At 38.2% G+C, this 17,117-nt stretch overlaps 1 protein-coding gene across 16 annotated transcripts in view; it reads right to left on the bottom strand.

Annotated features, from left to right (window-relative positions):
* LOC105233852 (potassium channel subfamily T member 2) overlaps positions 1–17,117 on the bottom strand; it is a 263,246-nt gene that overhangs the window by 33,972 nt on the left and 212,157 nt on the right. For 15 of the 16 annotated variants that reach the window (XM_049451971.1, XM_049451970.1, XM_049451966.1 and 12 more), the window contains 4 exons: positions 15,234–15,383; positions 14,749–14,957; positions 8,644–8,934; positions 1,776–2,096 (listed from right to left, as the gene is read on the bottom strand). In XM_049451971.1, coding sequence (XP_049307928.1) covers positions 1,776–2,096; positions 8,644–8,934; positions 14,749–14,957; positions 15,234–15,383 — 971 coding nt within the window. The remainder of the gene's footprint in view (positions 1–1,775; positions 2,097–8,643; positions 8,935–14,748; positions 14,958–15,233; positions 15,384–17,117) is intronic. The other variant, XM_049451975.1, reaches the window with a different exon arrangement.

Consider the following 17,117-nt stretch of genomic DNA (forward strand, 5'->3'; position numbering starts at 1 on the left):
CTGTCGGACAAATGTAAGGAGGAAAGCGAGGTGGAATCATCTTGTCACTTCCTTTTCTATTGTTCGGCTTTTGCTAGACTGAGATTGAAATAGCTCAATATACATACTTTTGTCGAAACTAGCAAAGTTGGTAGGATTGATATTAATCGCCTTATTAAATTTGTGGTAAGGACATAAAGGTTTGTCGAACTTTGAGGATATGATAATACACCTTTTAGGAGTTTTTGGGTAACACAAAGGACGATTTCTGTTCAAGTGAGAATCAATGAGTTTGGGTCATCTCCACGACTTGAGCAAACCTACCGTTGCCCTCCATTTATGCACAAAAAAAGTTAAAACCGGCATAAAAATGTACTAGTAGGATATTCTAGAATATTTGGTGAAATGAATCAGTAATAATCCTTTCGTTGGAAAACATTTGATCTTATAGGGATATTCTGCCACAGTACACAAGGCTGCTTCTCCAGATGGCGTCTGACCCGCTCATATTCTACAGATAGCTGTTTCGGGGTATCTTTCCTTGCTAGCTCATCAAATTTGCTATTTTCTGCGATTCCGCAATCTTATCACAAAGGCACTCGATGCTGCTGTAGCGGGGTTAGGCAGTCCTTGAATAACCCTTAACGCACTATTAATAAGTTCAAGCTATTGCCGCTCTGCTATCTAAATAAATGGTCACTTCTCTGAAGGAGACTGCACTTCGGAACAAATTCGGTTTGGCAGCTTCATGATCCAAGTGGTTTGGTATGAAGCCAAAACGAGTGAGGATTTCGAAGTGTTCAGAGATGTGTTCTGTTCGAAACCCTGGTTCTCTGAGTCTGATAGCAACTTTCGTAGCCAGACACCTTCGACGATGTCCACGAGCAATATGTGCAAGATGACGTTAATAGCCATGATTAGGTTTGACCTTAGTGCACCACACATGTTGATGATCGGCGCCCAGTGAACGCTCTTCTGAATTTCTTTACAAATGTGGTCTTTTCTAGAGCCCTCTACCACATAAGTACTGCATAGAACATATTGGGCTTTAGTACGGTGTCGTAGAACCAGAGGACCACTTTCGGTGAGAGACACCACCTTTTGACAATGGCTCTTTTAAAGTAGTTTCAGAAGATCGATGCATGTTTTAATCTCTCTTCGATACTCGGCTTCCGTGATCTTATAATTTCTAGTAATAAAACCATCTCGGTTGATGGCGAGACCACTTCCGACTGCCCAATTGTTACGACACTGAGATGCTACTGCTTCAACTTGTACAGGATACTTTTTTAAGAAGGTCTTTAACGACCTGGACTCATAGAAAAGTAAAGATAGAGAATTCCACCTTGTGGGGTTCCCCTACTCACATTTCATCAAGCGCGTGCTTTGCTCCATTTCGTTTCAATCTCTCTGTCGCAAAGAAGACTGATATTGAGGTCTTTGCGTACACATGACATACCAGATATAAACTTAATGCTATTTTGTTCATTGTTACATAAATGAATATTTTTTTCGCTATAAAAAAGTTTTAACACCACACGATCATATAATCTGCGGCACTTCATCAATGCGCGGCATAAAATAAATAGTTTGAAGGAATTCCGGCCACTTTTTTCACTACAAGCTATTTTGGAACTCAACCTAAAAAAAGCTAATGAATAAATATTGCACAAAGAAATTATATATTGCACAATTTTATTGCCTGCTTTTTATATGATCAGCGTTTATTTAACAATCTTCAAAGTGCTGCACGAAATATGTACATAAATCACACAACACCTTTACACCACACTCACCTCTACGCTGATTGAGCACATCGGGGCTAAGCAGATTTGGATTCCCCGCTTGCGGCACATCCAAGTGATTGCTAGTCGTTAATGTGGCGGTTGCAACACTCAGACCGCCACCGCCACCACCACTACTGCTGCCACCGCTATAGCCTAAGCCGTTGCCGCCGCTACCACCGCCGCCGCCACCCAACATTGGCGGTATCGTTGTGGTGACGGTGGTTGTTGTCGTGGCCGAGGGTGTTTGCGTTGCATTCATCGATGTCACCGTTGTATCCTTGAGATTCTGCTTCGAATCGGAGATTATCACAGACGTTAGATTATCAGTTGCTATTTACGGAATGCACACGGAGAGAACAAAGAGAGAATTATTTGTTTTATTTATGTTTTGGAGTATTAAAATCGAATATAAGTTTAGCAGCAGCTTAGCTTTCATATTTGTTAACGAGCACGCGGGCGGTAGCAGAGTAAAAGGTGGCTCGTAAAAGCACAAGGTGGGTACACACACATATATACAGCAATGTTTATTTACAGCACAAGGCACATTTAAAGTATAAAATTGTCACTTAGGAGGTGAAAATTGTTGTTATGTTGGTATAAAATGAGTATTTACATGTGGAGCCCCTAAAAGTATGCTTCTCCATATATATATACACTTATTTGTTAGCTACAGCATTTTAAAGAAAGAGGTGGTTTTAATAATAAAATTATACAACATGAAAATATGTATATCAGCGTGCAGGCGGAGCAGGGTTGAATCATTTATGTAAATATGGTAATTTTTGCCATAACAAATAATTGGTAATAACAAGTATATTAGAAAATATCAAGCGGAATTAAAACCAAGTAAATTTGCATTTTTAAACCAAAAATTAAACCACAGAATGCATTAAAATAAATTAAATTTGCATTTAAACTGATAAACATGACATATTACGCCACACACTCCTTGCAGCAAGTCAATTTTTATGCAATTGCTTTGTATGAGAATTTCACTGTCAACGCAGTGTTCCTTGAAGCGCAACGAATATGTTGTTTGTTTTGTTGTTACATTTGCGAAATTGCATTTTAAATTAAGGTTAAACATGTTCCGGTTATCTTTGCGGCTATCGAAGGTGTGTTTTGTTAGATAAGCTTTTAATTAGTTACTCATACGCCCCAGCGGACCAACACATCTGATACATATGACAACAATTATTGATTGGAAAACATTAGCAAAACAAATAAACGATAAAAAATTGTACAAGGAAATTATTTTTGTTTAAATTAACAGCTAATTGAAACAAAAAAATATCTGTGGGCTTTTTTGCTTAGTGAATTGTAAGATAATTTTATGCACTTGCAATATGTTGCTATAGAGTATATTAGTTCTGTTCACCTAAAGGTTGTATGACGAGTTGAAATATGGGTTATTATCTGTCTGTCTTTCCGCAGTAAATTATAATACATATATAATAAGATGGCAGTAGTAAAGTAGCTTCAGTACTCCTATCGACATTATAAAAATGGATGAAATCGAAAGATAACAGCGGGATCCGACCGACCAATTTCTACTGAAGTTGGTACGTGACATTCATTTTAGATTCTTACTTCACAGTGCGCAAATGAGAGCAAAATTTTAAAACAACTACGTTTACTTGCCATATAGAACAATTTTTAATTCCATTTGACTCTTTCATTTTCGAAAATTTAACCTAGGCTCCATATAACCTCCATATCTAGTCGGACCATTTTCACCATCCAAACGAAATCGTTATTGTCTCCTAATCTTAGCTAGATTCACACGCTGGGCAGAAGCGTTACCTATATCAGATATAAAAGCTCCAACTGTAGCCAAAGGACTACTAATTGACTGGATCTCGAGGTTTGTTGTATCTGTGATGTGACTGCAGCTCTTGGGAACGCGCCATTTTACAACCATGCCTTAACAGCAAATGGTATCGTCGAAAGATGGCATCGTATTTTCAAAGCAGCAGTGGACTTCATATTTACCACTATTTTATTTGGGTTACGATTCATATATTCTATAAAAACGATTTGAACGCAGCACCAGTCGATCTAGTTTACGGCGAGAACCTATGACTACCTTCAGAATTCTTCATAGGTACAAACCGACAAACAACGAAGTTGATATGGACAAACAACTATGTTTAAGTATGCAGGATTTACGACCATTCGAAAAACAAAAAGTATTCGTTCGCTCTGGGTTCAAAACCTGCCAACAAGTTTTTATTAGAGACGATCTAGTACGACAATTGCTATCGGCTCCATACAAACGCTATTAAAGTTTCAATAGATCGTTTAAAACCTGCCTTCATTGCCACTCCACAAATTGTCTGAAAGATGAATATTATGTCAACCTCGTGGAATCATTAAGACTTTGATTGATTCTGCAGTTAAGGAATAATATCCCAAGAGATAGACGTGCGCGAACCCAGCGGATTGAGAGTAGAGGGATCTTACAAGGGAGAGTTCCCTATAAAGCTTGAGGAAGTGGGCGGTTGCCTACGAAGACAATGTAGTACTTGGGGGAAGTGTTCTGAATGCCATGCACGAGATAACTCAGAAGTATCTTGGCATCTCATGCAACTTGACTGCTAAAAGCGGCCTCGCCATTAATTCTAGCAAAACTGAAATGTTTTCATACACTAGGAAATATCGTGGCTGGAACCCCCACGGCCTCTTGACAGAATTAAGTTCTAGGGACTCAGCCTAGATAAGAAGCACTCGCGGAAATTCAACATCGATGCAAGGTTACCAGATCGCCAAGCCCAGCTTTGGCTATCGCTAGTTTGCTTACAAACCTTTGTGGGATAAATGGGAGGGAGGGACTCGCTGGAGAAAAAAAGACCGTGAGCTGTTTTAGGTATTCATAAAAGGTTGGTGGAGGAGTACACTGTCGGGAACTTGCCTTTAGCTCCAACCTTAAGCTTCCTGACCTTTGCAGCGTCTTTCAAGCCGTGGTGGCTGCCATAAAGGTAGTAGTAGATATGTTGCTCCAAAACGCAGTTTCCTTCAGAGTGGTTACTATCCAATCCAATAGTAGTAGGTAGTATAGATTTTTCGACTTTTACAATTAGACTGGTTTGGGTTCCTAGCCACAGAAGTATTGCCCGATCTAGGAGCAGTACATCTACGGCTTCGAAGCGCAGACTCCTTCAGAGTGCTTACTATCCACTCCGAAAGTATTAGACTGGTATGGATGCCTGACTATACTGGTATATCAAGAAACTGTAAGCCTGATAAGCTTGCTGGTACTTCAGTTTCAACAACTACGGATTTCAAACGAGTAGGAACTCAGTTGGCTTATTGTGGGTCACTATTGTTGGACTTTAGACAAATCAGCAAGCGTCGATCAGTCGCAAAGTCCTTCTAGCACTGGGTAAATCGTAAGATATATGACTACCACCTTTTGATAGTACTAACAGTGGTTCCAACTGGGCACTGTTCGATCGGCATTCATGTAGTGAAATTAAGTTTCTTAGGACACGCCATCTGAATCACCTCTATGGAAGAAGATAAGACTCATTTCGAATGTTTGGCTTTTTCAGGATCAAAGCAAAAACGACTCGGATCTCAACATCCAGGTTAAATAGCGGAAACAGAAATAAAAGCCAACTAAGAGATATCCCATTACAGGAGTTTCGTTTGGCTTCAACAAAGACTCTGTGTAACAGTCTAAGTGTGATACTCCGCCATGCTGAGGGATCAGTCATCTTACCTAATTTATCTACCCTTATCTCGAGTTTTTTTTGTTGAAATCTTTGGTAAAAGAAATACCCACATTACATAGTAAGTGAAAATTCCCAAATTAAACATTCCAAATGTGCCAACATTAAATACCTAAAATCATATCATATCGACAAACAAATTCTCTATCAAAAATTTAAAGTGATGCCATAACTCTTTTCAGTAAAACGCTGAGAGATATGTAATTCAAATTTTCTGTTATCGCATTTTCCAGTATTCACAATTAAAATTCACGAAAATTGCCAATAGTTCAGCAATCTGGCTCACTACACGTGACATCACTTCATGACCCCATAATACTATGATATCAAGCTTTCTATAAATGACTGATTTACAAATGAAAAAATGTCAAACTGTCAGCGAACGCATTCAACTAATTTAAATTCAGTCTTAAAAATAATCAAAATATATGCCAAAACCAATTTAAACAAGTAAGGATGAGCTAAGGTCGGGTAGAACCGACTTTATACTTGCAACTTGCAAGGATTGAAGCTAGGGAAGTATTTTCAGAAAAATAACGAGGAATACGAACGAAGTGTCATCAAGATATTAAAATTTGTACCTCAGTTACGGCTTGCACGGGCGGACGGACGGACGGGTAGACAAATAGTCACTAGGATTTCAACTTTTCTCGTCATCCTGATCATTTTGATATATATAATACTATATCTTTCTCAAATAGTTTCAGGCGATAAGTACAACTGTTAGGTGAACAAAACTATAGTACTCTGTACCAACATGTTGCAGGAGTATTAAAAAAGTTATAATCAACATTTTAATTATTGGCTAACACGACGAATCTGCCATCAAATAACGGGCACAGGTCAGTGCGGAACGAAAGTACGGCAAAAATAAGTTGATGAACGTGAATATGTGTATGCAAGTGTATATTTATATGTAGGCCAGTGGTTACATATGTATTGACACTTTGACACGTGCAACACGGAATTGCATGCAACCTCATATAACGGAAGTGCAAGCAAACGCGTGGCAAGGCGTTGACGCTGAAACAGTGATTAACGGATCAAACGACAGCACGCATGCCAACAGCGATATTCACATGAACGCTTCAGTGCATGCAATTAGCTTGTAGAGGTACTAGTACTGCTCCGAGAGAGTACTAGTTCGGAACCGGTGCTGGTTTCGATTAATTTATGAAATTTTTTGAAAGTCTAGAAAACTGCTAATGAAATAGTTGGATGGGACAAGCTAAAGCGTTTTAATTTAGATGAGCTGTATTGATTTAGCCAAGTCCTTCTATCCAAACAGAACGATCGGAATAAAGTGGTTGTATGGAAAAGTTTTTCATTTGATGAGATAACTTCACGAAATTTGGAATAAGTTAATGCCTAAAGCAAATATGCAATCTACGAAGAAATTTTTCAGATCGGCTCACGATAGCATATAGCTGCCATACAAACTGAACGATTGACGTCAAGTAGTTATATGGAAAACTTTTGACGAGATATCTTCACAAAACTTGGCATGGATCATTGTTCCAAGTAACGTTATAATCTTCGAATAAATTTTCTAGATCGGATCAATATATCATAAAGCTGTCATATGAACTGACCGATAAAAATTGATTTCTTGCATGGAAACTCCTTTATTTATAAAAGGTGGTCTAATTTCAGTGTGACCGAAGTTAACGTTTTTCTTGTTTTAATAGCATTAGGTCCGTTTCCTTGCGGTATTTATAAAATGTTGATCATTTTGGGATTTGCTTAACTAGAAAAACTATCAGGAGATACAAAAGATTTCTGTTTTGCCTGCGAAAAAATTTTGCTATATACTTATTTATATCTTCAAAAATTAGTGACCACAACTTTTAGCTATCGTAATCCAACAGTGTTGTAGCCTTACGAACAACAAAAACGCTTCGTTTTTGTCCTTCATCGACGGTCGTATTTTAAACCAGTTCGGTACAACTCAAAAGTTTTATATTTTGGTATAAAATAACACTTTTTATAAAATTAAATGCAATTTCGCTGTAAAATTAATGCAGGTGGTCGGCAACACATTACAAATGAACCAGTTCGGTACTAACCCAAAGGTATTCATTTTGGGTTAAAACAACACTTTTTATGAAATTAAATGAAATTTCGTTATAAAATCAGCAATAATGCAACTGGTCCTTAAAACATTACAAATGAACTAGTTCGGTACTATTTAAATTATACATTTTGAGATAAAATAACACTTTTTATCAAATTAAATGAAATTTCGTTGTAAAATCAGCAATAATGCAACTGGACCTTAACACATTACAAATGAACCAGTTCAGGAGTACACCTCAAAGTATAACTATATATACATACACATGTAATCAATAATTTTTTGTGTGCGCAAAAAAGCGCGAGCATGCAATATAAATTACGACACACACATACAAAAAAACAAACACAAACATGCAGTTATGTAATTACACGCATGCGGATGCAACAACATGCGTATGTATATATGTATGTGTGTGCGTGTTAATAATGACAAAATGTGTCAACATAAGGGGGGATATGTTGTGGTCGCTGATTGTTGATTGTTAAACTTTGATGTTGTGGTTGTTGTCGGTTGGTGAGTTGGAAAATGGCTTTTGTGGATATGAGGCGGCAACGGAACTGGTGTTTGGTGGTCGGTGGTAATGGCAAACAGGACTATTTTCTATTAGCGGTTGATTTGGCGGTCTATTAGACATGGCCAAAGGATAGCGGTCACTACTGGAGGTGAGGTGGGGACGAAAATTTCAACTACAAACAAGCAACGCTACGCGATTATAAAGCTACCATACAAAAAAAAAGAAAAAAAATTATAGTCGCAAAACCGCTAAGTGGGTATTTACAGTACAGGGTGGTGGAGGTGGCGAGCTACAATATTCCAAAAATAGTGAACTCTTCGATATGGAGCAAAAATTATTTAAAAAATTGGATTCATAGATATCTAAATAGATGCGTTATATTTAGCGAGCGAGTGGCGTATAGAACAAACGTGCAACAAAAAAACGAAGTTGAGGGTTCAGCGGGCTAGCGATCGAGCGAGCTAGCGTGGGTTGATGTGAGCGTTGCAAATAGGAAATTCTTAGCAAAAATATATAAATAAATGTAAGTGATGCTTGTTGTTGTGTCACACTCACGCACGAATAGTGTCGTTAAGTCACTATCACTATATGTTGGCGGATATCTTTCGGTTATAGTCGGTGTACCGCCGCCAAAGACGCCGCCGCGTCCCGAGTCCAGGCTAGGACTGTGCGGCACGCGTACACAAACCGATGGCACCGGTGCTGTGCGATTCAATGATGTTGATGTTGTTGTTGTACTAATGGTGGTTGCCGGTGTGGTTGTTGTTGTTGTTGTTACATTCATATGCACATTGATACTATTGGTGGTGATGGTAGTATTGTTGTTGTTTATTGTTGTTGTGCTAACTAAATACAATGGTATGATTGTATTACAAATACACAGCTTTGTCTAGATGGGCTGCACATAATATGTGTTTACTTTGATCTACTGGTTTGGCGTAGTTACTCGTGTGCTGTTTTATAATTATGTTGAATTTTGTTTTTGTATTATATTTTCTAATTCCATAATTTTAGTTTACTTATATGTCTAATATATACAACAATAACGTTAAAATAATGGTTTATATATATCTCAACCGTTAGCTAGATATATATTTATGAAATTTCTGTACGTTAGACTCCGCATAGAATTTAGTATAGCAGCATAATATGTCTTATTACAAGTACAATATGTTCTACTGATAAGAGTCCCTCAAACATATATGAAGCACCAACCGACTCACTAAAAAAGACTTCGGAGATTTTACTCTGTGCCGCAGACAACCGAGACGCCTAGCAGTTCTGGTTTTTTGGAAGAGAGTGCGTTACAGAAATTCAAATAAGAAGAGTTGACTGAAGAAACGTGATAAAGTCTTGAGCGTTTCATCAACTCTAATGAAAGGAGTTTGTTAAAGGAGCATACAAGTTTATGAGACGAACTCTAAAAAGACGCAGTTCGAACCAACAATTATTTGAAGGTCTCTAAATATGTGTGTTCCTTAACTCTTACTGCAAACAGTAATCCAATGGATTGGTTGACTCGATCCAAAAATATGTTGAGATCCTCTGCACTCAAAAGCTCTGTGGATGTAACAAAAATTTCTGAACTTCTAATACTTAATATCAAACTGGGTGAGAAATTTCAACACAACCGGGAAAAGGCGGGTCTGTCGAAGAAACAAAGTCTTAACCTTACTTTTACACAGTGTCAATACAGCTCCTAAAAATATAAGAAATCTGAAAGTGCAAGTAAAATAGTTTACAGGCATTCAGAGTATCGAACTATTTTTTTGATTTTGATAAGTTTTTGGTTTATACTTTCTGCAGAAAAACGACTACTGCAATATTAATAGTAGTAATCTTCTTCGAATAATGTAAAAAATTTCAAGTTTGTTGGGACAAGTGTCTTCCAAACGAAGATTACAGCAATTAAAGAAAATATTCTTGTTCTGTCAAACAATCTGCTGTCAACAAGAAATATGTACACATAACTGCATCTAGTCTCCTATGGCATCGTCAAAATAGCGAACAAATGCTTTGAGCCCCTAGTGGATCCAACATATACTTTACGATAAATGTGCAATAGATACTATTTCTGTGACTAAAATCTCTCAGGTTATACCATTCCGCCAGGTATAATTTATTGATACGTAAAACAAGTAGTCACTTTCTGGCACAAAGTTTTTAGATTGAACAATAAGCACGAAGAAATGAAAACCTACTAGGCCCTAAAACTAGAATCAAATCGATATGCTTTACAGTTCTGCCTAACTTTCAAAAGGCGAGTGAAAATAATAGGAAGGAATAAAGGATTTCCGCATGCAGCTTTGAGGGGGAAAATTCAGTTGAGACAACAACTTGGTTCGGCTTAGCTTCAGGACACTGCCCCAGTGAATTCAACCAACAGGGAGTGGTATGCTAAGTTTAGATGTGGTGAAGTAAGCATCGAACGCAGTGGACGCAAAAGAAGTTCACAAAATAGGTTTGGTTGAACATAAAGTAAAGTTGCTCGGAATAGCAGGCATTCTAAAGTTATCAACTGAATGTGTATATCATATCATTCATGAATATTTGAGCATGAGAAAGCTCTATGCAAAGTGGGTGCCGCACGAGTTCACTTTTCGGCTGGCAAGGATATAGCGTCTGTATTTTGGGATGTGCATGAAATAATTTTTAATGTATACCTTGAAAGGGAAGCACAATCCTTATCGACTGTTACACAGCGTTATTGGAGCGTTGGAAGAACGACATTGTGAAATGCACCGCGTCACAAGTCAATGACAACGATGGCAAAAATCCTATTCTCCTGATCTGGCTCAATACGTTAACTTTTTGTGCGCAGATCTCAAAAGAATGTTCAGATTGGGGGAGAAATGTTTGTCAAATGAAGAGGTGATCTCCAAAGCTGAAGCCCATTTTGAAGTAAAAGAGAAATCTAAAAGTAACACAAAATTGGTATCGAAAAGTGTGAGGCTCGCCATAATCAGTGCATAAATCACCCTTGATGGGAACTATGTTGAATAACGAAACAAGTTTTTCCAAAAAAATATGTTTTACTATGTTAGGCCGGGGACTTTTCAATGGATCTGTTAGAAGTCGATATTCGGAAGCCCAACTGTACAAGCGCTCGAACGAGCTGTAAAACAAATAACTCTTTGACAAAGAAAGAAATCCTTTAGATTTTTAAAACTAATGGTACTAGCTGGAAGGCAATCAAAGCTCAGAAAAAATCTGGCTTTTAAGACACTCGCAGAACACTCTTCTGTCACTGAGCTTAATAGTTTTGAAAAGCCTTCCAGCTAGTACCCTATATGGCGTAATATCTAGTTTTACACTCTAGCTTCACATAATGTCCAAACTGCGGTTTTCCGTTATGATTTGCACATGAACTCTCCATTTCTATTACACTTGACCTGCTTTAATCCGGTTTGGTTGCAATAACTTTAATAATCACTATTTGGTCAATCAAGGGTTAACTTTTTATGAACATAAAACCTGCATTAACCATCTGAGTCACCTCCAATTAATGTTTTCCTGGCTGAAAATGCACTTTGTTTAAATAAAATGTGACAGCGTTGCCATTTTTCTTTAATATGCACACTAAATATAATATAATATATGGATAAATGGATATTTATGGTGTTAGAGCCGTTGTAGTTAACTTAATGGACGTTTGACGAATTTATGGCAAAATCGAATTTATGCGACAATTTATTTTAATTTTCGTAAATAACAGCATCGCAACAGTTCAACGGCGAACATGCATAATGGATGACCAAAACGAGGGAAAATAGAAAAAATGAAATTACGACTTTGATTTATTTCATTTGCACATTTTCATAATTCACTTATGAAACAACGAAAAAGTTAAAATATTGCGAATAAAAAACGAAAAAACCGAACGCGCCAACAAGAGACCGAACGAAAAATGGAAAGAGATAGAAAGAGATGGGCGCATATATAGTATATGAATTTATAACCAGTTTTAGTGTAAATTTGGGAGGCAGTTGTGAGAGAAGGAGGTATATAAAAAGAGCAAGCGCGAAAGTGAGCGATCCAAAGCGATTGAAGTGGCGGTGTGACGTTATTAAATCAAATGCAAATATTTATGCCGCGACAAGTAAACAACAGAGTAAGCGAATGGACAAACAAATGAACAAAGACAGAACAAAAACATGGACCGAGGCAAACGCTTACATAAATTCCAAAAAAAATAAAAAATTAAATTGAATAAATTATAATTAACGCACACACTGACACACATCGAAAGCGTTACTATTTGATTGCAGCAGCCAAAACAGTTATTTATTTAGCTATTGTTGTTATTTGTTGTTGTTGTTAATTTTATACTCAGAAATCCAGTATGCAAATAGTAGAAACAATAATGAAATTAATTTAAGGTATGTGTGTATGTTTGTATATATGTGCTGTGCGTATTAGGGATGTCCTCCATTTTTAGATTTTTGTTGTTATCTCAAGTGAATTATAAGAGTTGTTCGCAGGGTTTGGTACCCGCCACATAAAAAATACCCATAATGAAAAGGAAGAAAACAATCTCGGATGAGAGAACCGCCTTTTGCTGATGAGCGCTGCAAACGTATTAATGACTACGATTTAAGGGCATGCACCTGGAATGTCTGGTCCCTTAAACGGGAAGGGACAGCTGCACAGCTGATTGATATCCCCGTAAGAGAAAAGGCTGACATCACCGCCGTCCAAGTAGTACGATGGACGTGACAAGGACTGAAACGAGTAGGTCCTTATGGCATTTATTACAGGCGTGCATCCAGATTCATAACACATCCCCGGCGGACGATGTGAGAGCTGCGCCTGGCATAATGTCAAAATCTAGCATCTACTCGAACCACACCAGCGAAGATACGCACTCGCCTCTGTGCGGTAAAAACGCATAGAAGAGAAGAACTTGTGTGCTCGAACTTATAAATTAGCAAAACGCTTAGTAGCTAATACAAATTTGTACAGGCGTTTATTTACCATTCCCGCAGTCAAGAAGGGAGTGTTAAGTTGTTTTCACCTTATCTTCTTCCATATAGCTTCCGCAGATGGTTAGATTCCCAGCCCTACAGAGGAATGGCCTGTTAAAACTTCTACATCTAGGGAGAGGCTAGCCTATCACTAGATTTCTTGCAATCGATCTTGGGCCAAATCTTGGGGATTTTGTGACAGCGCATGTACAAATGGTGGCCCAGTGCTGGCCGAGCTATCGCAAAGCCCAGCTATGTAGTAGTAGTACATAAGAGGATAAGGGAGCATCGACCCGCTCCCATTCTATGATAGCGGTTCAAGCATGCCGTTCCTTGCTAGCTTGTTAGTTTTACAATTACTTTCGATTCAACTGCGGTCTGACATCCATACCAGTCTTATCATAAAGAGACTTAATGCTATTGAAAACGAGGTTAGACATTCCTTGACCAACTCTGAATGCATTGTTAATAAGTTCGAGGCTAGCATCGCCGTCCTGCTATCCGAGTGGATGTGATAGTCAGAAAGTCTGAAGCTGGAGTTGATAGATAGCTCCTGACAGTAAGCCCCTTCACCAACCTTCCCACCAAGTTTATAGAGCCTAATGAAATTCCTGAAGGATGACCACTCCACATGGAATACGTATCGGAAGCCTAACATACTACGCACCTAACCTATATGTAATTACATCTGAAATGTAACCTAAAAACGGTATGCGTCTATTGGAAAACATTTTCATAGTTCTTTCTTGTATTTGGATGGAAAGATTATTAGTAAGGAAAAATAGTCTTTTCTGAAGATCTCTATCTTGATCTCTTTTGACCGATCAGTTTGAATAACAGCTCTATGCTATAGAGATGGGCAATAGTAGTATTTTACAACAAAGTTTGCCAAAATAAAAAAAAATTCTTGTTTAGAACTTAATTTGGATCAGTCAGTTTGTATGAATATCTCCTACAGTGGTCCGATAGCGACGGTCCCTGCATATAAATGACATCTTGGCTAAGAAAGCATGCGATTTAGATTGATATCTCAAAAATGCAGCTCTTTCGATTCGTGTTTATAGAGACAGACAATGGGTCCTATTCCGTATCTAGGTTGGAAAAGGTTTTCTATTCGAAATTCGTTTTTTTCTTACAATTATGCGAAAGTTGTACCACCCTATGCCAGAATAAAAACAAAAATCTTGGAAGACAAAAGCATCCCTAATATTTGCTTATTACTTAATGTTTTCGCCATGAACCCTTGTTTAATAAGGTATTTGTGTTAGGTACATAAAAAATGTAAAATGTAAGGACATCCCTAATGTATGAGTAGTAAATTTCTTTATGTACTTTGTACTTAAACATATACATATATGTATGTATGTATAACATACTTTTAATTAGCGTTTCAGTCTTCAGAAAACTATAAAATTTATTGCTCACTTTGTGCATACACACACAAACGCACAGCCGCTACATACTATATACTATAAATGAAAACAAATTATATAAGAAAGCGCATACACACATACGCCTATAATATAGTATATCTAATGCTTCGAAGACTTACAAATAACATAATAAAAAATAATTTGAAACGAACAAAGATGAACAACAGGCTTATTATTATTTGTCTTGCTGCCTGAGAGACTTAACGGTAATGGTCTGTAAGTGGTAAGAGAGAGGTAGTACATACATAAGTTAGGGCACTTACCACCGTCCTTTGTCGTCGCTTGCGTATCCAAATTTTGATTCTGATTTTGATTGACAACAAAGGCCGAATTCTCCTCCTTTGTTATGCTCATATAATAGCATGTGTCGTCCTTCTTCATGATATGCCGCGGCCCCGGATTCAGCAGTATGGTGTCCTCGTAGAATTCCGGCAGCTCAGCTGGACGCACACCCACCAATGCAACGCCATATCTGACGAGCGAGCGAAAGACAAATGCGAAAAAATAAATTGAAAAACTCCGTCAAAGCAATAAAAAATGAAAAGTGAGTGAATGTCCATCAGTGAATTTGAAAATCCAATGTTGGAGAGCACAAAATTCAATCAGTGCTAAATTGAATTCACTTCAATTGTTGCTATTAGTATATGTCCATCAGTCAGCGTTAAGCGTCGCTGACCAAACGACAGCTTTTAAGTTCAAACGCAAAAAGAGAAATCAAGCGAATGTCTGTGTTTGTGTGTCTACTCACTTTCGATGTGAATGAAAGCTGGCATAAGTGAAGCTTTTGCCCTCGTACTCGCCGAAGAAGCGACTGTCGCCGAGCACAATGTGATAGATCTCATTGCCGGAACACTTGCCGTAGAGGCGATGCCATTCCTCCGGTGACTGTTGACCTTCCCTGGAAAAGTTCAATGAGGAAAGCAAATGTAAGCGGAAAATATTTTTTTTTTGTTTTTATCAAAATGTGCTGTATAAGTGTATTTTCAGTTAATTGTTTATATGTTTTTAACTCTCTAGTATGAAAGGTTTTGGAGGAAAATAGATAAATAAAGTAATATGCAACTTTTGCGGGCTTTTTAAAGCTTTGTAGGCATTTTTGGACAATTTCGAGAGAAAAGAAAAAGTTTTGGGGCCATTTTTTGTGGATTGTGCGGAGCACACTTCAATTTCCATCATTGCGCATGTTTTCATACGACCATATTCTACGAAGAAGCCGATGCATGCATCTTATCAGTTACTTATTTGCCGCTATATTTGAATAGCTCGGCCGTTTTATTGTTCTTCAGATGGGTAATTGCTATTGGAACTTCTTCCAGGTCGGGCAATGGAACGTATGCTACATCGTCATCGATTGGGGATCTGGGTTCACCATTTCTTGGTATTCCCTCTATAATTTCATCACCTGTGGGGATTCTACAAGAGTATGCTCTGGCCTTAAAAACTTCTGTTAGTTGCCGCATATTTTCGTAGTTTTTTCGAGCATTACCCCTGTCGGCCAGCTTGTAAAACTTTTCGTAGTCATGCATTTTGGCCTGTCTCTTTTTTGTCCGCAAATGCGTCTCGCCTCACTTTTCAACACTAGGTATCTATCCCATTCAGCTTGTGCTGTGATCGATTGTAACGTTGCGAGGTACATTTTTTCTCTTCACTGCGACACAGCCTTTTCCGAAAATCAATGATTTTCTTTGTAGTTTTGTACGTAAGGAGCTTGAAATACCGTCCCATAGTTCCCTTATAACGAGTTGCTGACGAGTGCTCTCAGAGAGCAGGAGTACAAGTCGAGTAAAAAATCGTTCGACTTTCTGTTGTGATTGCAGCTTCTCGACGTCGAATCTTCCTAGCGCTTGTTGACGTGCGTTTTTTGCCGCAAAGAAGCGGGTTCGTATATTGGCTGCAAAAAAAGCGGTTCGAGTCAATACTAGAATCTCGGAGCGCACGCACGTCTAAAACACCATAAACGTATATTCCGTCTAACACAACATGATCGATGGTCGGTGACTTTTCGATCCGGAGACTGCCAGTTAGTTTTATGAACTTCAATATGCTGGAATCTTGTACTTGGACCCTCGGTCGATCAGCATCAACCCATTTGTGGATGTTAATCATAGAGGCTGAATGGACCGACCATTGTGACAGATATACCTTTCTTGCCCACCTTGGCGTTAAAGTCATTAAGCACGATTTTGAAGACACATTCGGTCACATCGTCCTTCTCTTCCGTCGGGGGGTGGGCGCAATTAAGCGATATGTTGAAGAACTTCGCTTTGATGCGGATTATGGCTAAATGTTCATCCACTGGGGGATTGCCAGGACTCGGCGACAGAGTCTGTCTCCCGCCACAATGCTGTCGCGTCCTTTTCATAAACATCAATTTAGTTCTTATAACAAAACTTAGCAGAAGAAGGCTCCAAAATTGTCGAAGTCGGACTATAACTTTTCAAGGGCTCAAAGGTTCTCTTGTATAGTTGAAATCAGGGCATTTTTTTGAAGCTTGAAATTTGGCTTTGATCCTTACAATTTGCGAGAGCATAAACCTTCGTTACTTACTTTTTCATATTTTTGTTTTCTTCTCAATTCGAAAATTTTTCCTTGTAATAGGATATCTTTCAGTGATGTAAATAGAAAGTTCTGT

The sequence above is a fragment of the Bactrocera dorsalis genome, chromosome 3 (assembly GCF_023373825.1).
Source record: "Bactrocera dorsalis isolate Fly_Bdor chromosome 3, ASM2337382v1, whole genome shotgun sequence".
Lineage (NCBI taxonomy): Eukaryota > Metazoa > Arthropoda > Insecta > Diptera > Tephritidae > Bactrocera > Bactrocera dorsalis.